At 58.9% G+C, this 22042-nt stretch overlaps 1 protein-coding gene across 2 annotated transcripts in view; it reads left to right on the forward strand.

Moving 5' to 3' along the window:
* The window catches only part of ZBTB16 (zinc finger and BTB domain containing 16), a 62583-nt gene that overhangs the window by 18084 nt on the left and 22457 nt on the right, over positions 1 to 22042 (forward strand). For both annotated transcript variants that reach the window (XM_082330639.1, XM_082330640.1), the window contains exon 3: positions 13126 to 13223. In XM_082330639.1, the coding sequence (XP_082186765.1) occupies positions 13126 to 13223 (98 nt within the window). The remainder of the gene's footprint in view (positions 1 to 13125; positions 13224 to 22042) is intronic.

The raw sequence follows: 22042 nt of genomic DNA on the forward strand, positions 1-22042 counted from the left end.
ACGCTAATGCTTTACACATGACAGCTCTTCAAATAAAAGTAGCGTTCCAGTGTTGCGCTGTGCTTCCTTCGCCTCCCCGTTAGCCTCTTGCGGGTTATTTTGGAGAGAAACCATCCCCCCCAGCAGCCCCGATTCTTGAATAAGAGTCGAGAATATTTGGGGTGTTTGGTCCCGGCTTTACCTCATTAGCATTTTGGGGCTGGTGGGAGCCCTCCTTTTGCAACGTCGGCGATTCCATCCGCGTCCTTGTCTTTCCCTGGATGTCACCTGTTAATCTCCGGCCGGCCGTGCCGTGACCTGTGGCATCTCCTCTCCCAAGGCCGGAGCGAGCGGGTCGGCAGTGGCGCCGGCCCGGTGCGGCGTGGGCGCCGGCCAGGTCTGCCCTGGCCGCTCGGGGATGCCGTGCTGCTCAGCGGGCCGGGGTGGAGGGACGGGGGTTCGCTCTTCTGCAGCACTGGCGAGCAGGTTTCATTTCTGCAAGCGTTCTCAAACCCACGCTAGGCTCGCGTTTCTATTTTTTACCTTTATGTTTATGGAGCTGCTTTACAATGGATGTGCTTCCGGGCGCCGAGCGCACCCTCGCCGCGACCCCTCGCTGAAAACACCCCTTGGGGCCTTTCAAGGTTTGTTGGCTTTGACCGGGCATCTTTGGTCTGCACCAAATGGATGGGGTGGGGGCCGCACCAAAGGCTGGCAAGGGGGATGGCGGCACGCCGGGTCCGGCGCCCGGCTGCCCTCGCTGGCGCGAAGCCCTCGCTGGGACCGCTGCCCCAGGCGCAGCCGGCCCGTTAGCCCTGGCGAGCCCCGGCGCCGACCCTTCTGGACTTCTCTTGCTCTCCGAGGGGGTTTTGCAGCCGGCTCTGGGGCAACCCCCCGTTTTTTTGCATTAACGCGTGCCTTTCCTCCGGAGTGGAGCAGGGAAACCTGGTGGGAACTTCGAGGCGAGTCGCGGGGTTTGTTGTTAAAAACCTGCACGCACACCACCCCCGTCCCCCCACCCCCCTTTTTTTGTAGCTTAGAAACCTCTCTTTGTGGCAGAAGGCTGGGAGGGTTTGAATGCCACATGCAGGCGTAGGAGGCTGACTGAGACCATACGGCTTTATCATTCATTAATTCCTGTGCTCATTCATCCCCCTATTTAAACTTCTCTGTAAAGACGGGAGCTACAGATGGTCTTTTGGTACCCGCTTTAGCCTGCAGACCTTGGCCCCGACAAAGGGGTACAGAGGGAGCAGCAGAGTGTACAAAATATTTCCAACCATTAGAAATCGAGGTCTCATTCACCGGCGGCTCCTGTTTTGAAAGCGAATTTATGCGAAAGCATCAGAACCCGCCGAACGGGGCATTGCCAGGAGTCGGGCTTAATTGAGGGGCAAGCGTTAGCCGCGGTTCTGCTGGCCGTAATTGTGCTTTAGAAACCGGAGGAGCCGCCGCGGTTCTTTAGCTGTGTCCTTGCCTTTGTGTTGCGAAACGTAAAACTTGGCTTTCTGCACCGACGGACCAGCTCCCTGTCTGACGAAGGGAAACGAAGATCGCTGCTTTTGCCTGCGTTAATTTGATGCCAGAGCGCTGTTACCGTTTATCTTTAAGAATTTGTTACCGTTACGGCACACCACCGCATCCCCGCGTGGGAAGTGGCAACCCGGGGCGTGCTCAGCCGGGATGCTCTCCTTCGGGTGCCCGTGGTACCTTGGGCCGGCCGGCGATTTTCTCCCCGCTTCTCGCTTGCGCAGCAGCTGCCGCGTTCCCAGCGTGTTTAGGTGTTAGTTTTACGTGTGGCTGCGGTGACGTGCTGAGCCGGGACACGCTGGGTGTGCGGTGCTCGGCGTGCTGCCGGCAGCTCCTCTGCCTGCCCCGGCCAAGTTGCCATGGGTGATTGGAGTCCCCTGGGAGCAGGGGATGCGCGGGGCTTGCATCGTCCCCGTGCCCGCCCCACGCTTTTCCCCCGAGCTCAGCAGGGAGGTGCCGGGGGATGCAGGGATGCCCTGGGAAGCCTCCCCCACTCCTGGCGTCACAGGGGGCTTGGGGGGATTGCGATTGCACCCCTCGGCAGAGGAGGAATCACCGGCCTCACCGGCTCTCGGGGAGGTGCTGGGGCGAATGCGGGACGTCTCCTTACCAAAAAGCCTCGCTGCCGGGGGCCCCGAGACCCGGCCCTGCGCACGGCGCTCGCCAGCTGCGCTCCATCCTTTCCGCGGGAAAGCCGGGGCCAAAAGTCTTCTCGCGGAAAAACCGAATTCTGCGATCTTGTTTTTACACATGCTGTGCTTAAATATTAACACCAATTGAGCAAATTGCCTTTTAACTGCCTTTATTTGCTTTCATTAACGGTATAATTTAAAAGCTCCCGAATTTGCATGGAACCTGTTGTGCACGTTGGGGTGGGGGGCGAGGCTGATCATAAATGTATTAATTGTGAGCAAGCCTCCTTGGAGAGGTCCCGAAGTGCCGGGACGGCTCAGCAACGCCCGGGCTCCTCGGTCCGGGACGCTGCGTACTTTTGGCCGGGGCCGGGGGGAGCGGAGCGTGCCGTCAGGGCTGGCGTCCCGCTCATAACTTGGCTCGTCCGGAAGGTATTTATTTATTCTGCAGCAAAACATGTTGTAGGCTGAGCAAAACTAATTACGACAGAGCTGAAGGCAGCGCGCTTCCTATTAATGCACCAGCGTTTAAACTGATGCGGAAAGTAAAAAAATGAAGGAGAGAGTTGCCGGTCCGTGCCCCCCGTCCCCCAGTGCGGGGCCCTGGGGCACGGCGCTGCCCTCAGCCTGCCTGCAGCCTGCCTGCAGCCAGCGACATCTGCCCACGTTGTTCTTCCATGAGATGACAAGTTTCCAGCGTGATTTCAGCCAGCGGCTCGCTCCCCTCCGCGCAGATGTTTGTGCGGTTTCGGGAGCGAAGCCAACTCGGACGCCGCGAACGCGATGCAGGCGGCCCCGCGTGCCGTGCCGCGCTGACAGCTCCGCCGGCTCTCGGGCTGCGCGAGCTCTTTTGACACCTCCCGCTTCCATAGGCCTTCCCAAACAATATGTTTTCCATAGGAGGGTTGTGCTGGTGGATGGGCAGCGACGGCCTCGGTCCAAGCCCTGGTTCCCCCCTCCATCCCAGCCGTCCACACGGACGCTGCCCGGCTCCGACCGTGCTGCGCTCTCCCCCACGCCGCTTGCGCCTCCCTTGTTTGTAGCAGTAGTAAATCGCGCCGATGAACTGCTGATAAGAAGCATTTTGTGTCTCCGCCTTGGGAACCTGGGTGGCAAACTGGGCGATTTGCACAAGCAGCCTGGGTGAAGGCGCTCGTTGTTCGCTGGGACGGCTGTCCCCACCTTGCCGGGGATCCTGGTCTTTGCCATTGTCGGAGCATCCCGGGAGGACGCTTGGCACTTTCAAGAGGTTCTGGAATATGTTTCTCACTCGTGCGTTTGCAGGGGGGGCAGCTGCTACCTTGGGGCTTTCGGGTTGCGACCCAGCGCCCAGGCTCCCCTCCTGCCCAGTAACCCCAGCCCACGCAAACCAAAAATCAGCCAGACGCATCGGTGCCGCCGCGCTGACCGGCAGTAGCGCCCGTACCCCCTCGGCCCGGTGCAGGACCCGCCGCAGGAGCCCTGCAGTGGTGCCGCCCGGCTGGATGCCGGTTATTGATGCCGACACCGGACGAACACCCCGCCATGCCGGGGCTTGGTGCGCCCGGCTCGCCGTCCCTGGGCTGCGGCGCCTCCGAGTCGCTCCTCTCGCTGCCACCTCCTTGCCCTCGGCACTTTGGGCTCTCACCAAAGCCCGGCACAGTTCAGATACGTTAATTTACTGGCTTGACAAGGTGCATAATGTTCATCTCCCGGCTTCTAATTGGAAATAATTAGTTCTTTGTCAGCCCCGGGAGCTCCCGAGGAAGCGCTGCGGACCCGGGCGAAGGCAGCGGCACTGGTGGAGGGCAGGAGAAGTCTTTCTGGAGAATCCTTGCAGAGCGCGGTGTTTTCAGCCTGTCTGAGGGCATCTCTCTGCCGAAGAAGGGCTGTGTAACAGCTGAGCATTACGGTTTCATTAATCAAAGACACTTCCACTGCCCCTTTACAGCAACACAACTGCTGCGGCTGTCCCTCGCTGACAGCTCCCTAATTCATCTTCCCGGGGAAGGAGGGGGGACCCGCTGCTGCTCTCTGCCCGCGCCGCCGAAGCTGCAGCCCTCGCCCGTTGTCGGTGGCACCGACGCGTGCGTTTGAGAGGTTCAGCCCCGGCGCTTGGCAGGGTTTTACGTGGAGGCAAGCGTTATCCCTTGGCCCCCGCACCTGCAAAACGCTCTAAGAAGAAACGTAGGGTCTGCTTGTTTGCGGGAGGAGACTTTGGCAGTCGCTAGCCTTCCTCCCCAGGCGGGGAGGGTGTTACGGCACGTGCGAACAGGTACTGAAAGGGGGGACTCCGGGCAGCTCTCGCCCTGGCTCTGGCAGGTCGGTCCCCTTGCGTCCTTCCCAAACTTTCCAAGCGCAGCTGGCGGGAGGAACGCTTTGGGAGGCTCTCCGGGAGTCGGTGAGCCAAGGGCAGATGGTTTGCAGGGCAGCAAAAAGCCCCCCCGGCCGGGCTCCTGCATGCCCCGCTGCAGAGGGGAGCGCTTGGGGTTCTTCCCGTCCCCTGACCGAGGGAGGCATCTCCGCCGATGCCCAAAACACGGGCGTGAAGCCCGGTCGTGCACCCAAGGGTCGCATCCCAGGAGCCCGCAGCCTGAAACAGCCCTGCGGGAGGGTGTGCGACGACACACGGAGCCGGGTGGCGGCAGATTGCAACTGGGTGTCCTTCATTCTAGCCGCAAAAACAGGATATTTGGGAGTCGCTAATAATACGAAAGTGTTTTCATCAAAGCGCTTTATTCGTCTGTGTGCTGACATCTGGAGAGCAGAGATAGATATTTTGCTTAAGACTGTATTTCCAAGCCAGGAGCTCTTCCCTGGCTGTTAATTAATCCTTTGTAGTTTAGCAACTGATGAAATCATGACTCTATGAAATTTTAATCCTTGCGCTGTATAGGCACAACTGAGATTATCAGAGGACCCCAGGTGTGTGCTTGAAATTAGTTTGTTGAATCTCTTGCATATTTGATTACCTTATAAAACTCCTCGGAACTGGGCCCCTCGCTGGAAAGACGGCGTTTGCCTGTGATTTGTGCCCGTTCCCGGCTGCAGTTCCCAGCCGGGCCGGGGCGAAGCGGGGGGAGAGGGGCGCAGAAACCAGGGGCGCACCAGGGAGGGGGGCACCAGCATCCGCCTCTCCGTAAGGAGGCGAGGGGTGGGAATATGGGCACCCTCCGAGGAGTAGACACGGGGGAAGAAACGGGACTGGGACTCGTGGGAGAAGAGGATGCTGTGCAGAATTCGCTGGGAAGATGAAAGTGAGCGTAGCGCTGATGTAAGGTCATCGGAGGGGGACACGGGGATGTCCCCTCCCGCCCGCTGCCCAGCGGAGGCTGCTCCCGCTCCCCGAAGATGAGCTCAGCGCAGGGAAGTGGCTCCCGGGCTCATCCCAGCTCATCCCTCTGGCAGCCCCGTGGGTACCACGCTGTTGCTGACGCCTGTCCAGCCTCATCCCTGCGGTCGGGTCACTGAAGAGAGTAGAAATTAAAAAAAAATCCCCATACCCTAAAATTCTCCCCCTTACTGAAGTTGTTCTTTGCTCTGGCATCCCGTTAGCATCTCCACGTTCCTCTGTCTCCCCAGTTTTGGCTCCCTGACGACTTTCGCCATCTCTTCGGGGCCCCGGGAGCTGCAGGCTTCCTCTTCCCCAGGGAGCACCGGGACGGCGCTGCCTGGGCCGTCCCGGGACCCCCCCCAGCACCTCCCCGGAAAGCATCCGGTGCGCCGTGCCGGGCGCTTTCCCCGTGTCCCAACCACCCCTTAAGGTCAGGAGGAGCGAGCGGCCGAGGCCGGTGCTTCGGCGTTTGTGGACCGCGCTGGTGCTCCAACGGCACACGTGCTGCTAAGGAAACCAGATGATGAATATATTTTTAAACTTGGAATCCGTGAACCGCTTATTATTTCTGAATTAGGAATCAAAGCATCTGAATAATCACGCCGCTGCTGCCGCAGATGTACTCAGCGCTAAGGTCACTTTGCTTTTTTGTCAAAACTTGGTATTATTTTTGAGAATAAGTCCCCCCAGCGCTCTGCCTGACGCCTCTGACACCCACGTCGTGGCTGCTGAGCGGAGCAGCCGCGGCGGGTGCGATGCCCAGCGCGGCCCCGCAGGGTCGGCGCCGCCCAGGGAAGCAAACGCTCTTCTCTTCGTGTGCAGTGCGTCAGTGTCGCCAGATGCCCGAAGAATGGGGATGATGATTTTGGACGGCCGAATTAGCGCCGGTTATTCTAAGCGGGCTGCATGCGTTGCGATGCGTTAACCCCTTGGTGCCCGCGCTCCAGCCCGCCGATGGAGGCGTGATGTTTTGGCACTTTTTGCATCGGTCTCGAGTGTCGGCGGCGGTGCAGCAGAGGTGCAGGGGCCTCCCCTGGGCAGCAGCAGCTGCTGCCACCCGGGACCGTCGCTCGGTGCGCCTTTGGTACAGGCAGCATCGCGCCGCGGCTGCATCCCAGATTCCCTTCTGAAAGCCAAGGTGGGCAGATCCGCCCGGGTCTGGCGCTGGGGCAGCGCCTGTGCCCGTGTGGTCCTGCTGCGACGGACGGGAGGTGTTTCCCGCTGCCGGCTCTGCCACCCCAGATAAATCCGATGGCTTCCCATCCGCGCTCACCCCATCCAGCGCGTGCCCCACGGACCCCCTCCCTCGGGCAGGCGGGGAGGCCCAAAGGGAGTGCTGGGGGGGGTAAGGCTCCGTCCCGGGCAATCCCATGCACTAGGGATTAGTGAACGAATAGCGCTGAACCCAGGGCGTTGGAATAAATTAAATAAAATTAATAATGATGTCTATGCTGCCCTATTTGCTGTGGCCGGTTCCTCTTCTCCCAGCCCACAGGCCTGGAAACGCGCAGTGCTCCGGGGGGCTGTTCGGAGCCGCCGGTGCCCGCGCATGCTGTGCCCGGGCAGACGGGGAATTCGGAGAGCTGCTGCCCTTTTGCAGCATTTATCAGCATTTGTTTATGGGCAGAGTCTAAATAAAAGATTTAGAGCGTGCTTTTGGCGTTTTGTGCTTGGGTTTTCTGTATGGTGAGGCAAAACCTCAGCTTTTTTGGAAAGGGGAAGCTTTGGCATCCTGGTGAAATGATGTCAGGGCAGAGCATCTGGTTAAAGCTCATGAATTAGCTCATGGTAAATATAAATATTGTACAGGCAGGGAGTTCTAGTGCTCTCTATTGATAGCTGTCCCCTCCCCCCCCTTTTTTTTTAAACTTCAGAAATAGTAAAATCTTTATTTCCAGCTTCTGTAAGATTTATTTAAATTTTTTTTAGGAGCAGTGGTGGTTGGGGGCAGGTTTTGCTTTGGTTTTTTTTTTTCCCCTTCTTAATTTATTAAACCGAAAGGAAGGTCTCGGCTCCCTTCCCCCCTTCCCCGTGCCCTTAATAGCTCTCCCTGCTATTTTAATCCGCCGGGCTGGGAGATGAGGGCAGAGCGGTGGCTGTGCAGGAGCCGAGGCTGCCCAGCACCGCGGCCCGCGGCCGGCGCGAGCAGCTCGAGCGGTCCGACGTCACCGGGCGTCGTAAATAACCGCGTCGGGGGGAAAATCGCCCTCTCCGCCGCGCGGATGTCAAACTCTTATCGGAGGATGTACAACGTGGTTTTTGCAGACGGCTTGCTGCCCTCTGACCTTGGCTTTCCGCGAGATCCCCGCTGCAAATGAGTTGTGGCACCGCCGCCTCTATCTTGATAAAATAGATCAGGGGATGAATTGATTTTCATATCGATTTACCTGGGCGGGGGAGGCGCGGGTGGAAATCAGGCGGCGGGGAGGGTTTTTTGGGAATTATTTAACCCACTCGCACTGGGGATGCGAAGCCGCGCCGGTCCGGCTTGCCCGCCCGGTGTTCGGCGCCGGTGCATCGTGAGCACCGCGGTGGGGACGTACCGGCCGGCAGCCGCCCCTCTGAGAGGGCACCGCAGTTATAGCCCGGTATAAATAAAATCAGAAGGCTCCTATAAAACTCTGTTATTGCTGCGGCACAAAGTTAGAACCGCTGGAGGTTTCTGCTCCCTGGCTCGCGCGCGCGGCAATGAATATTTTATAGGAAAGGAAATACTTAGCGTCTGAATCTTTTTATAGCGCTGCTGCTCCCGCGGGCGGTAACCTGCCCCCTCGCACGCGCGCCTGCCGCAGCCCCTCCGCGCCGACGCCCGGCCCCTGCGGCATCCTCCCGGCTCCGCGTCCCCGGGGCACGCGGCAGGACGAGGGTCCTGACCTGTTGCTCGGCCATCGGGAGGTGCAAGCAAAGCCACTGCGAGAGTCACGAGGACGGGTTTCTTCCTGCGCCTTTCGCTTTCAAGTCGGCGCGAGGCTCTTAACGTCGCACTAATGCGTATTTTTGTCTCGCTTTTAACTTATTAGGACTCTGAGGTTTTGCTTATGTCATGCCGGCCTCACAATTCCCCCGCAGTGTTTGACCCAGCTGCCAAAATACGGATCGGGGGGGATGCGGGCAGTGATGCGCAGACCCCCAAAGGCCGCTGGCGTTGGTCTCCCCAGGCCGGGCTGCGCGGCAGCGGCGCAGAGCCGCGCGTTCCCGCCCAGGGCTGCGTATTCCTGCCCGGGAAGCACTCTGCTCCGGGCGTCGCCTCGGCGGTCGCCGATTCAACAGGTCTCGAGCAAAGCTCTGCCACGCCGGAGCCTTTCCCTGGCAATCGGGGGCTTTTTGCCTTTCACCGGTAGCCGGTCGCCCTGCCAAGCTGCACCCAGCCCAGAGATGACAAAGTGCCCTTTAGTTAATTGCAGAACGGATCGCCTGGAGTTAAAAGTTCTGATTTATACGAGTATGGCTCTAACTGCTCAATAACACGGGCCCGTAATCTACTTTCATTTCAAACAGAAGGGTGATTTATGGGGCAGCATGCCGCTTTAGCTCAGAAATGAGGTGTTCAACATATGCTCTGTTGACATAAATTTGGAATTTATCGCTCCTGTCAAAACTGCCTGTTGGACAAAGGTGCGCATTAAGGCAATAAATGGCTCGGAATAGTTTTCTGTCAAATTTCCTAACCATTGTATTCACTCTGTTTGAGGGGAAAAACATACACTTAAAAGTAATCAAACGGCCAAAAGCCATGCATCTCGCTCGGCGGGGAGGGGAGGGGAGGGGGTCTCCTCCCGCTTCCCAAAAGAGGTGGCCGGGAGGGGCCGGGCAGCCAGAGCTCCTTAAGTAAAAATAGCAGGAGGCGGTTTTGTGCGGGTTTTGGAGCAGGGCTTGGCTCGTGGTGGCCTTCAGGTACCGGGGCTGTGCTGGTACCCGCGCCCCTGGGGATGCTCCGCTGAGCCCCCGCGTCCTCTGGGAGCGGGCAGTGGCGTTTGCCACCGATCCGGCCTTTTCACACAAAGCACCCTGGGGGGAAAACTCATAATTTTTACACCGCGCGGTCTCGCTGGAGTCGCCGTCCCTTTGAAGTGCTTTTTGCGGGGCATTTACAGGCCTTTTTAATTACCGGCAGCTTGCGAGGGGCCAGCCTCCCGCCCGGCTTTTGTTTGCCGGCGCTAGGTGGGGAGGGGGTATCGCCCCGCGGTCGGTTTATATCCCGCCCGGAGAGCCCTTCACCAGGGCTCACTCGGGAAGGTTGGCCCCGGCCCCGGGACGCCCCACCGCAAGCATCCTCGCCGCCCTGGCAGACCTCCGCGCCGGAGCATCCTCCAGCGATGCCTCGCAACCCGGTGGCTTCGGCCAGCTTCGTGTTTCTGTGTGCCTCGAGCGCTGCATCGAGCAGCAGCGACAGAGGAAAACCGTCTTTTAAAGGAAAAAAAAAAAAAAAGGTGCTGTTCCCAATTGCCGCTGCTCACCATCCCACAAGCATCTTCTTGGCCGAGTTGCTCGTAGGGACCTTGCAGGAGAAAGGGAGTACGTGAAGTGTAGTTTCAGCATCAGATTGAAATAATAAAGCGCGGTTTATCTTTTTGCGCTCCAGTTTGGGCAGCGTCGCCAAGAAGCGATGTATTTTACCGTCCTTAACTTCTCCCCCCGCCCCTTTCTAGAGGCACAACTTCAGAAGCACATATTGATCTTTCCCCTCAGATCTTAACAGCCTGAGCAGCCGTAATACCTTGCTTACATCTGCCAGGTTTTTGTGCAGTTTTGCAACATCTCCTTAATCCGGCGAGCAGAAATAGAACATTTCAATCATATTTTGCTACCGGGAAACCGAGCAGATAAAGCGCTTTAAGACCTTGTTGAAAGGGACCGCGCAAGATGGCGAGCGATAAGATCGTCCTATAAGCAGGCGCCGAATGGAAAACTTTTGTTGCCGCTGAAATTTCTTGATAGAGATATTGCAAATAAAGGACTCGGTGAGCGCCCCGGCGCCTTAAAACAACGCGGAGGTCACGCGACGGGGGGAAACGGCAGCGCCCGAGTTGGATGGAGGTGCGGATTGCCAGGGAGCCCCGGCACCAGCGAGATCGGGGGCTCCTTGCTCCCCCCTTTTCCCCTCTCCTTGCTGGGAGAGGAGGTCTTATCCACGCGCCCTTGTCTGGGACCGTGCTTGGCATCGAGGGCTGTCGTCCGTCGCGCCGGTACAGGGCTGACAATAAATTGCTGCGGGAAGGTGGTCTCGATTTGGCCCGGGTTGCCCTGGCTTTTGGGGATCCGTGCGGGGAGCAAGGTTGGGTTTGCTATTATTTCTATGGGCTTGGGCGATGCAGAGAAAGGAAGCTTGTCTTTTTGTTTCTGCTCTGTTTCTTTAGACTCACTGTAAAAAAAAAAAAAATTCCAAGTTTTACTCAAACTAATTAACCAATTACACTTTAATTCACTGAAAAGGCGTTCTAGCCTCAGAGAGGCAAGCGCCACGACGTTGGCATAGAGGATGCTGTGCTCCTCCTAACAAAGTGGCTTAAACCCGGCGCTAAGGGCAGAAGCGAGCTCAGCCCGAGCCAGGGAAGTGTGACAGGCATGTCCCTAATTAAAAATGCAAAATGAGAAGGTTGTCACTTATTTAGCTGACTTCTTGGCAGCAGAAGTCTGTCAGGAGGCTGGTGTTTTATTTATTTTTGCAAGGCGGATAAATCCTTTGGATTGTAAACCTTCTTGGCCTGAATTCGTGCGTGACTCTTAATCCTCCGCTATGACACAGTGAATTCAGGACAAGCCTGATTAATAATTACATTATACAGCAAAGTTGAGAGTTGAAACCAACTCCTGCTGTTTTCCTCTCCGCTCCCTTTCTGCTCCGCGGCGTTTGCTGGCCGTCGAACATCACGGGGTCTCCTCCTGCCGTCCGGCGCTTCCGGCGTTGCCGTTCAGCATCCCCGCAAAGCGGGATGCGGGGCGGGATGCGGGGCCGGCTGCGTTGCATGCTTGGACTCTGTGCGCCGCGGGGCAGGGGACGCGTTGGGGCTCCGGGCTCCCCGCAGCTGCGAGGGATGCTCTGGCCAGGGCTCGGCGGAGCAACAGCTTCGTGCCAGTAAAACTCACGCTGGGGGAAGGAAATAAAGCTCAGGCAAAGCTGGATCTCCCCCCACCCCAGCCCGTGCGCAGAAGGCGAGCGGTCCTTGCGGCCCTGCGCGGCCGGGGCCGGGCCCTCCCGTGGGAGCGGCAGAGGGAGGAGGGTTCGGCATCCAGCCCCGGACAAGACCGTTTCTGTTTTGTCTTTGGCAACAAGGCAATAAAAATACCCTCGTCTTGTTGCAGAGTGATGATAAATGGTGGATGCGACCAGAGGTCGGCACGCAGCGATTTGCCGTGTTACTCCTCAAACACATACAAATACTTCTCTGTTTACAGCATCCGATTTTGAAACTTTGCACGTGCTCCTGTCGCGAGCCCTCCCCGGCCCTCGGTACGAGCGGTTCGCGTTAACCGAGGCGTGGCTCGCGGGCAGCAGCCAGCACACTTGGCTGGAAGCGTCTGTGACTTGGGGGCTTTCTATCAACGCCGCTGTCGAGCGCAGAGCGGGGTTGCTTTGCAAAAGCATCCATTTGTCACCAGCTGACGTGGTGAAATAAAGCAACGGGGACCCGTTCCAGGCGTTTCGGGTGCTGCGTGGTGGCCCTCCACGCGCTTGCGGCGGCTGTTTGGGGGGAACGAGCCTTGGGGTGCTCCTCCGCGGGCAGGTGGCGTGGGGCTGGGCAGCGGCCGGCCCTAAAGGGGGGAACGGCTTTGGGAGGGGTCGCCCCTGGGTGGCGATGGCAGCTCCGGGAGCGAGACGGAGGTTGGTTGGTTGGTTGGCTGTCGCAGGCTCGGACAGCACTCCCGCCCAGGTCTGTGCAAATGCTGCCTGTTAGAGGTTATTCCGTTTGATAGGGAGCTCCAGTCTGCTGCGGGTCGCTTCCTACCCGAAGACGGAGCATCAGCATCTCCGCGGCAGAGAGAAGGCGGGGTTGGCCATCGTGGCCCAGCCCAGCATCCGCTGCCCGCGATGGCAAAGGCAGGGAGATGCCGTGCGGGTACCCGGGCCCCACCCCGGGGCGCCGGGGGCTGCTCGGCCCCTCGGCGTGGTGCGGGATGGGGGCTGCGGCTCTGCCGCTGCGGTCGGGAGGTTGCGCAAGGCCGGGCGTAGCTGAGCTCGTGCCTCCTGGTGCCAGGAAATGGTGAGTGGCATGTTTCCTGTTTGCTAGCTGGTGGTTGAGTTTCTTGCTTATGATTTGTGTCACGCTGAATTTGGATGGAAATTGGGATTCGGTTAGAAAGGCATACAAACAACCTCTTAATTTTTTTTTTTTTTGGAGTACAGTACCCTTTTTCAAAAGCACTCGCTGCATAGGGAAGAAGTTTGCCAACACATACTTTGCGTTAACTCTAGAGTTCAGATTTATTGGCTTTATTAAAAGAATCCAACTTTAGTAATGATAACAAGCATTAAATGGGAGAAGGTAATCTCCCCAGTCCTGGGGCGTCACACAGGACCTCCCGTTCATGCCCTTCCTAGAGGGCTTCTCGAACCGGAACCGATTTCGGGCATCGCGCGGGTTGCGTGAAATACGGGGAGGTTTCCCAGCGTCGTTTTGGATAACCTTTCCCCGCGCGCAGGAGGACTGACCCCTCTCTGTTCTCCCCTAGGAAGCTGCACAGCGGGATGAAGACTTACGGATGCGAGCTGTGCGGGAAGCGGTTCCTGGACAGCTTGCGGCTGCGAATGCACTTACTGGCTCACTCAGGTGGGTTGGAAGGGGGATGCTCGGGCGGGATGGGGCGGGGGGATGCTCTCTGTGCCCGCCCAGGGATGCTGCCGCCGCCTGGCTCACGCGTCTCGTCCAGGGAGACGCGCGCGGAGCTGCCTGTACCCTTCCCAGGGCGGCACGTTGCAAACTTGTTCTCCAGTGCCCAGTAATTTGATTTATTTAAATTTTCGTTTTTGGAGTTTGTTTTCAGTTCCTTAATTGGGGAAATATGTTCTGGGCTAAGCAGCTCGGAATAACAAACTCCCCGTACTGCGCGGCTGCTTGCTGTCCAGCCCTGCTCGGAGCGTGAGCATCGCCTTCGCTTTGGCTCCCGCGCGCATCCCAGCACCGTGTTCCTCGCATACGGGAGCCCGCCGCAGTTTCATTAGCAAAACTGCTGCGGAATTAGGCGTTCTCTGCCTAATGAATCTAACTAGCAGGTTCACGTGTTGCAGGCCCTTTAATTAAATAGATAGGGAAGGGCTGGAGCGCTGTGCCGGTGGGAAGACTTGTGCTCCGCAAGTCAGTGTAGGCTGATGTTCCTGTTGGGCCTGCAGCCCCTTATACAGCTGGGGGGTTAGTGTAAAAAAAACGCTGGTGGCCACCAGAGCCCTTTGCTCGAACGCAGGTGGGAGTCCTCGTCCCGCTCGTTTGAGGGAAAATCGCTTGGGGTGGCAGGTACTGCAGCCAAAGCTGCGCTGGTGGGTAGCTTTGCAAGGAAGCTATATTATATTGTATATATTTTTATCTATTTTTTTTCCCGACATTCATATTTCTTTTCCCCCCTCCACCCCTTGTCCACGCCGAGGGGCACGGGGCAGGGATGTGCCTTGCCCGTACCCGAGGGAGCCGCGCGGGCTGCCGTCCCCGCGCTCCTTCTGGCCAGGCGGCGGGTTCTGCTTTTCGGGGCGTTGGAGGTGGCCCCGACCCCATCCCCACCTTGCTGCTTTTCAGGACAGGCGCCGGCTCCGCAGGGTGCCCACAGGCAGCGGTGGCTGCTGGGGCTGGTCCCCGGGATGCTGGTGTCCCCCCCCGATGCTGGGGTGCGGGGTGCTGGTCCCCCCAGCACCGGGGTGCGGGATGCTGTGCCCCCCCGCCCCATCCAGCGCTGGGGCACGGGATGCTGGTCCCCCCCTCCGGCGCTGGCGTGCGTGGCTCATGTTTGTTATGGTCGCTTTGGCTCCCGGCCCATCCCTGGCGGGCGGCCAGCTTTGTGGGTACAGTATGTACAGTGAACGCCGAGCCAAGCTTGTCATCGCACAGGATTAATTATTATTTTTTTTTTTTTTTAAATCCGGCGAGGGCGGGGGGGCGGGGAGAGCTCTGCCCTGCTCTCGCAAACAGCCGCCGCGAATTCCAGCGCTGTTATTTATTAAAGCAGGAGACCTTTGCACCTCTCCCCTCGCCTCCCCCCTCCGCCAGCCCGGGATGAAGCGAGGTTGTGCCGGAGCGGCAGCGTGAGGGCTTGTTTTCCGCGCAGCGGTGCTCCGGGGGCGGCTTGCCTCCGTGCCAATGGACGATGTATTTAATTGAGAGGTTGCCCCGTGGGAGAGCGTCGCGGTGGGACAGCTTCTGTCCCCCCAGCAGCTCCCCCCCCCAGCAGCCCTCGATGCCGAAGGCAGCAAACGCTGGGTTTAACAGGAGCTGGCATCTCCGAGTTCCCTAACCCAGCGTTTGTGGGAGATGCCTGATGGTAAAGGCGCATTTAAATCAGGGAAGGAATTGGGGACCGGCCCTAGGGCGGGCTGCGGTGCCCCCGCGACACCACGGGTGCTCGGCGGCGTTATCGCAGCAGCCTTGCATGTGCAAGGTAAATACTCGGCTGCATGTTTACACTCCAATATAAAGCGTAAATATAAAGCCCTTAATGCTGCGCAAAGCCTTTCCCTACGTGCTGCCTGGCACCACCTGCTCCTGACTGCAGCCACGCTCTCAAAAACCTGTAAATATGACATTGAGAGTTGCCCCTCTCCCAGAAAAATGAATTGCCGGGGAAAGCCGGGTGGGACACCCGGCTCGTCGGTGATACAGTTGAGAAGTGCCATCGATTGGACCTGGGGAGGCCGGTCCCAGCCCCGCCGCGGGCTTCACGGGCATCCTCGCTGCAGCTGGTTTTCGGTGGGCACGCTCGCTCGCATCCTGGGATGGCGGTTGCCAAATCACCCGGTTTGATGTGGTTTTCCTCCCTGGGAGAGGGAGGAAGGCAGATTTGTGCCTTTCTGCCCGCTTGCTTTGCTCTCCATCCGGCAGGAGCCTCTGCGTGGGGATGGCCTTCTCCGGGCTGCGAACGGGGGCGAGCGCCGACAGCGCACCGGGATGCTCGTGGGCAGCGCGCGGGGATGCTCGTGGGCAGCGCGCAGGCAGCTGGGGGGAGAAGACACCGAGGTGCGGTTGGGTGGTGGGACAGGCGGTGCTGGGGGAGCAGGGGGTGCTCGGGGAGCAGGACGCAACGTGCCGGCGGGGACGGTGGTCCACCTGGGGTGGAGGGAGGGAAGGGCACCCCTCGCCTCCCCCCCACCCGTTTTCGGGGGAGGGGGCTCATCCCGCCACCGCCCGCCTCCCTAAGGAGCGTCGCCTCTTCTCCCCCGTGCGCTCAGCGTCCTCTCCCGCGGGCGGCGATGCACCGGAGGTGGGGGCGAGGGCGGCTCTGGCCCCCTCGCCCCCGGCCGGTCCCCGCGGCGGCTCCCCAGGGACGCCTCCGCCCCCCCGCCCCGGCTGGCCGGCGTCCCGCGCTCGGTCCCGGGTGATGTCAGCGGCCTGCCGGCAGGTCTGGATGTTCTGCCAGCGTTCCCGCGTTTATGATCATCCGCAGATGTGCATCCAAGAACACACTGTACCCACAGCAGAAATTAATGCAGGCTTGACTGCCGGCCAAGCCGCGCACACGGGGGAGAGGAAGAAAGAAAACAAAAACTGTTTAATGCTGTTTATAAATTATACACTGGCTGATGAAAAATACATTTCTCTCGCCCCCCCCTCCTCCCCAGCCTCTCTGCCTCGAGAGCCTGAGCTGAGACCAGAAGAATATGGTTTGCTTTTTAGCTCCTGTTTTGGCTGGGTTCCTGGACCCGGCCGTTGGGTCAGAGCCAGCTGCTTTCTCCCCCCCCTCCGCCCTTACCTGATGAAATACAGTTATTTTTCACCCGCCACCGCCTCCTCTCCCCGCTCCCCTCCGTCGGCCGCCCCCCGTTATCGCAGGTGGGGGGGGGAGCGAGGCGCCAGGACCCCGCGCCGCTCCCTGCGCCCAACGCGCATCCGTCTGCGTCGTTACCGCTGAACGTACGTGGCCGTCGCCACCCGCTTCCCCCAGCTTTCTGCTGGATGGGGGAAACTTCCCAAACTTCCCCCGAGGTCGCGGCGTTGGGGACCCCTCTCCCCTGCCTGGGATGGGGGGGACAACGGGGCGAGAGCCCCCCGTCCTTTCCCATCCCTCCCCTCACGCTCGCCAGCCATTTACGCAGCTTTTGTGTTGGTTTTTTTTTTAATACCGCTAATGTTTATCATTTGCCCAACAGGCTTGACAGATTTTGTTTCCTGTCGAGCGGCGCGGCTGTGAAGCCCCCCCGGTTGCCAAGGAGCCGCCTCCCCGCACCGTCACGGGCTGATTTGGTATTCCGCGCGGCGCCCCGCCGCATTTCTGTATGCAAGACAAAGTGTTTTGATGGAGGACGATTGCAGGAGTGTCTGGAGGCTGTTTGGAGTTTTATGGGCTGTGCAGTACGCTCCGTGCTTGCTCGCCGCGCGGGGCTGCCGGGGCTTTGGATGGGGTCTGTCATTTTTTCCCCACCGAGAGGAGGCTGCCGGAGAGAGCAGCACTCGCAGGGCGGAGGCAAAGGGGGAATTGTATAAGAACCTGCCTTTTTTTGCTCCTGAGCTAAAAATCTGGCTTTTTCACGTTTTTTTTAATATGAAAATACCCCCCGCTGTACCCATCGCCGCGCGGCACGGAGGTCGGTGGCGCCGGCTGGCGCAGATTGGGTGACGATGGCGGCGGCGGCTCTCCCCGCCTCGCCCGCCCCCGAGCCCCCGCTCCATCATTCCAGGTGCTTTCCCGAGCCTCTCGGGGCGGCCCCTGAGGTGCCGCCGGGGCATCCTTCCCACGAGAGCCGCCCGTGGTCCGGGCTCGCTCGGGCGACGCTCGTGGCGTGCGGCCGGGAGAGCCACCGACACCCCCGGCTCCCCCCGGCCGCTTTCCCCTCCAAGCGGCGGGGAAGGCGGGGGCGATGGCGAAGCGGCGGGCGCGGGCTGAGCTCGTCCTGTCGGCTGGCGTCGGCTGGCGTTCGCGCTCGGCTCAGGAGTCCCTCCTCACCTCCCGACGCCTGCGCCTCACTTTTTTTCTTATATTCAATTATTGCCTTTTGATGGCACTTTGGGAAAAAGGGAGGCAAAGCCATTTGCCTCCCTAAATCCAAGCCTGCTCTGCAGCGCAGTCTTTTTTTGGCCCTTCTTGGGTTTCTCCGGTACGTTTTTTTAGTGCGGAGATTGTCACGACTGTCTCTTCCACTTGGGTGAAACAGGGGAGAAGGGAAATAATCATAACAGCAATAATAAAAATCAAAAAGCAGCTTGATGTGGGCAAAAGAAGAAAACAAGAGAATGGGGTAGAGAACAGGCTAAATTTAAAATTGTAATTGGCTGACTTCCACAGGCTTGCGGGTGTTTTAATGACTCATAATAACTTCATTTAAAACCAGCTGAGCAGAAAATAGATTGGAGAGGAGCCTCAGGCCATTATGGATTTGTTTTTTTTTGACAAGCTCTGTTTTCGGCAGCCAGGAAGGCACTCGCAGAGGGCTCGGCTGCTTCGCTCTCCCGAGTTGGTGGTCTGCCCGACAGAGATTGTATAGAAACCCGGGCCGGCTCTTTTTTTTTTTTTTTTGCCTTTTTTTTTTTTCCCCTGATTAAAAATAGATGCCTTGAGGTATTATTTTAGCATCACTGTGGTTTGGTGCTTTTTTTCTTTGCACTTTTGATGTGGTAAATGGAACATAAATAAAATTGTTTTTGAAATTACTGAATTAATTAGGTAGTAAAGCGACGACAGTGCATAAATTTACTTGGCAATTTTTTTTAATCCATATTTCCCCCCCCCTTCTTGTCAATTACAGCCTGTTAATGATGCAGAGTCCCAAATTTGTATTAATCCCCTGTGCTGGGGGAGAGAGGGGAATAGATGTCGCATCGTACCGGCGGGGCCGTGTGCCGAAACCGCGGTGGGAAGGGCCGGGGCGCTGCTGCCGCCGGCCCGTCCTCCCCCACTGGCCTCCTCCCCGCGCGGCCTGGGAAATCACCGATTTCCCGTCCTTCTCCTCCTCTGGAGGATGCTCGTGGCTCCTCTTTTTCCTTTTCCCTTATTTTTTCCTGGGCTACCGCTTGTGTTTGCGGAGCACCGCTCCCCGCAGCCCCCGGGCCCGCAGCCCCGGGCAAGTTTCTCTCGCAGCCGGGGATGGGGATGCGGGCGCAGGAAAACGGTGGTTTAGCAAATGGTGCGGTTGCTGGGGAAGGGGAAGGCGGCGTTTGCTGCGCCTGACCCCTCCGCCGCGCTCCTCTGCGGGGAGAGGGTGGGAGACCGGAGCCGTCGAGGGGCTGCAGCCCCGCCGGGAAGGGTGGGGCCGCGGCGCAGGCGGGCAAAGCAGCGGCACTCATGGCCGGTTCCGGACATTTTACTGCTTCCTACCATCCTAAGCGCTAAAACCGGAGAGCCTATTTCTCGTCCCCAATAAAGTAATTAAAGTGAATGGGCGTTGGGAGGTACTGTTGGGAGGATAGCAGCTAAAACTAGAGGAGCTCTGGGCTGAGACCCACCCGGCTGAGCCTGGCTTGCGGGGAGGCAGCCGGCAGCCCCTGCCCGCGCCCGCCCAAGCCGAGCTCGCTCGCTGGGGATGCTCGCCGTGACCCTTCCGAGCAGCCCGTTTCCAAGAGCTGCTTTAAGCCCTGACAACGCTGCCCGTCCTGGCCAGCGTCGGGCTGGCCCCTTGCATTTGGAAATTAAATAAGCCGAGGCCTGCCCCTCCTTATCGCTTGGCTTCGGGGGCAGCGCTGACCTTGCCGAGGGGGGACGGCGATGACTGTGCAGATAGCGCCGGACGGAAAAAGCGGCGGCTCCTCGTCCGTTCGCACCAGCCTCTCGCGGCAGGGACCTTTATTAGGCAGGAGCTATAAATTCACTCGCACGGATATAAATGTACGGCAGGGAGGTTGGTGCCAACTGCGAGGCTCGCGCCGAAACGCGGCCGATACTTGGCAGCACGCGGAGTCCCGTCCCGTCGGGGAGATCATCCGGAGATATCTATATACTGTAGGCGATACGAGGCGCTCGCTAAAAATACCTTCCCCAAACTCCTGTGGGTCTTTGGGGAGGCGAATCGTTTCTCTGGGCGTCGTTTAAAGCACGGGAAAAAAGCGAGAGGGAGAGAAGAAGGCCCTGACACGGGCTCTGGATGTGCTGTTTTCAAATACGTCCTGCTCCCTTTAATAACAAACATCGAGCCGGGGTGGTTTTTTTCTGAGCCCTGTTATAATAAGCTCAGATGTTGGATGACATTTTTCCCGGTGACTCACATAGTAAAATTAACCTTGAACTATTTACATATTCAATCGCCGCCCTCCCTCCCCCTCCTCCTCCCCTCTCCGCGAGCGTGTGTACATTACAGGAATCCTGGCTCCGTATCAGTTTTTGTTTTGCTGATGAGAAAAAAAAAAAAAAAAAAGAAAAAAATTCCCCCGCCTGGAGTACACATCTACTTGAGGGAAAGAACACGCAGTCCTGGCCTTTGGAAATTGGCAGGCGGCGTGCTGTTCCCGCGCTGATAAGAGGTACTGTAAATAAAACTGTACGGCAGCGCCTGCTGTAAAATGCCCCGCGTCTGTACTCATTGTTCTGACAGCTCCGGCTTTTTTTGGGTCCGCTGTTTTGGTACACGCTGTGCTTCCTTATGTAAGCGAGCGCGCCCGGCTCCTCCCGGCGTTCGCCCTGTTTATTTTCGCCTCACCAGGAATTTTTTCTGGCCCCCCCGCCCGCCCCCCGGCCAGATGCTGGCCGCCTCTGCCCTTCCTTGCCGTGCCTCCGCAGGGCCGCTCTGCAGGCTCCCGCTGCCCCTTCGCCCCGGTCCTGCCCCCCTCGCCTCCCGGGGGCACGGGGCACCAGCGGCAATCGCGGGGCGCGCGTCCCCGCGCAGGAACGGGGCAGGGAAAAGCAAACCCCCTGTTTAGCATGACCCCGTCGCTTCGCACCCTGTGGATGCAGCGACCCCCCTGCGCGCAGCATCCCCCCGGCATCGGCGGTGCGTCGCGGCGGGGAGGGGGCCAGCGCCGGCAGACGGCTCTGCCCGGGGAGGACCTGTTGCTGCAGCGGGTTGCTGCATCCTCGTGGATCGCGCTTTGCAGCGGTGGGGCGTGGGAGAGCTTCGAGTGGCGATGGAGAGTCATTGCCTTGGCAACTGCCGGCTGCGCATCGCCCGCACCACCGAGCCGGGTGGAGGGCAGCCGGCGGCCGCTGCCCTATCGATCCCCGTCCCCTCGCTGCTCCGGCAGCTTCTCCCCATCCCGGGTGGTCTCGGCACCCTTTACGCCGCACTCCTCTCCCTGCCGTGGGTGGTGAAGGGAGGGGATCGCCGGCAGCGCCCGTGCGATGCTCCGCATCCCCGAAAGCAGCTCTTTCGGCCGGCGGCACGAGCCGGGGGAGCCGCCCTGCCGCCCTCCTCGCGTCGCCCCAAAGCCCTTTTTTTTGAGCGTCTCCCTTGGCGAGCGGCCGTGTGGCCCATGCACACTCGGGTTGTTTTGAATGCAAACTTGACATCGCGGCGAGGGCGGCGGAGAACAACATATGCACAGTAAACAGGCAGACTGTCGTATTGATTAACAGATGAGACCTCTATTATCGATCAACGCTTGGCGAGAAAATTTATCACTTTTAATTTCGCCGCTGCCAAATATTTCTGCCTGCGAGCCAGCCGTTACCGAGACAATTTAAAGGCAAAGGAATTCTCTTTTTAATGCATCTCATGATGCCTCCCTCTCTCCCCGTCACCTTCTCTGTGCACCTTTCTCCGAATCCCACCCTGACGGTGGGGTGGGGGGCTCGGGGCGGGGACGGGAGACGCTGTCTGGAGCCCTGGAAGTGGGCGGCTCGGCACGCTGCGGAGCGATGCCCCCCCCCCTCGAAGGCCGCTCTGTCACGCTCGGCTCCTCGCGACAGATGAATCAGACCTCGAAATCTAAGAAATGGGTCCCCAGCTTTGTCCCGGCAGCAATGCTTCAGACGTGGTGTGTATCGTTAATCTGGTCTTATCTGGAAGCTGCTTAACTGCTGCCGGGCATCCTGGTTTTTTCCTCACCCGAGCTAGCGGCACGTGTTGATAGCGATTGTCTAAGGATTCCTCCTGATACCACATCTCGCTCCGATAGTCGAAGGCACCTCTGAGCTTCTCGCTCGATGGTGCCCTTCTGGCCGCGTCTGACCGGACGCATCCTCGGGTACCGGCAACGGCAGCTGCGATGGGAAGGGGCGGGAAACCGATTACAATTAGATGGGTCACAATGCCAGTGAAACACATTGATGTTTAATGATTTAACAAAAAAAAAAAAATTTAAAAAAAAAATATTTTTTTCCTGCGAAGCAACTCTTTGTCGTGCGTTGTGCTGTTACGTGCAAGGAATGGGACCACGGGGGTAAGCAAGGCAGCTGTTTTTCGTGGCTGCACAGGGGCTATAAAACGCAAAACCCTGCCGTCGCACAGGTCCTGCGGTTCGAACGATACCGGTGGCCGCAGCGACGGCCCCCGCGCAGGTTTGGGCGGGCGTCCCTCGAGTAACCC

This window comes from Platalea leucorodia, assembly GCF_965183815.1.
Source record: "Platalea leucorodia genome assembly, chromosome: 20".
NCBI lineage: Eukaryota > Metazoa > Chordata > Aves > Pelecaniformes > Threskiornithidae > Platalea > Platalea leucorodia.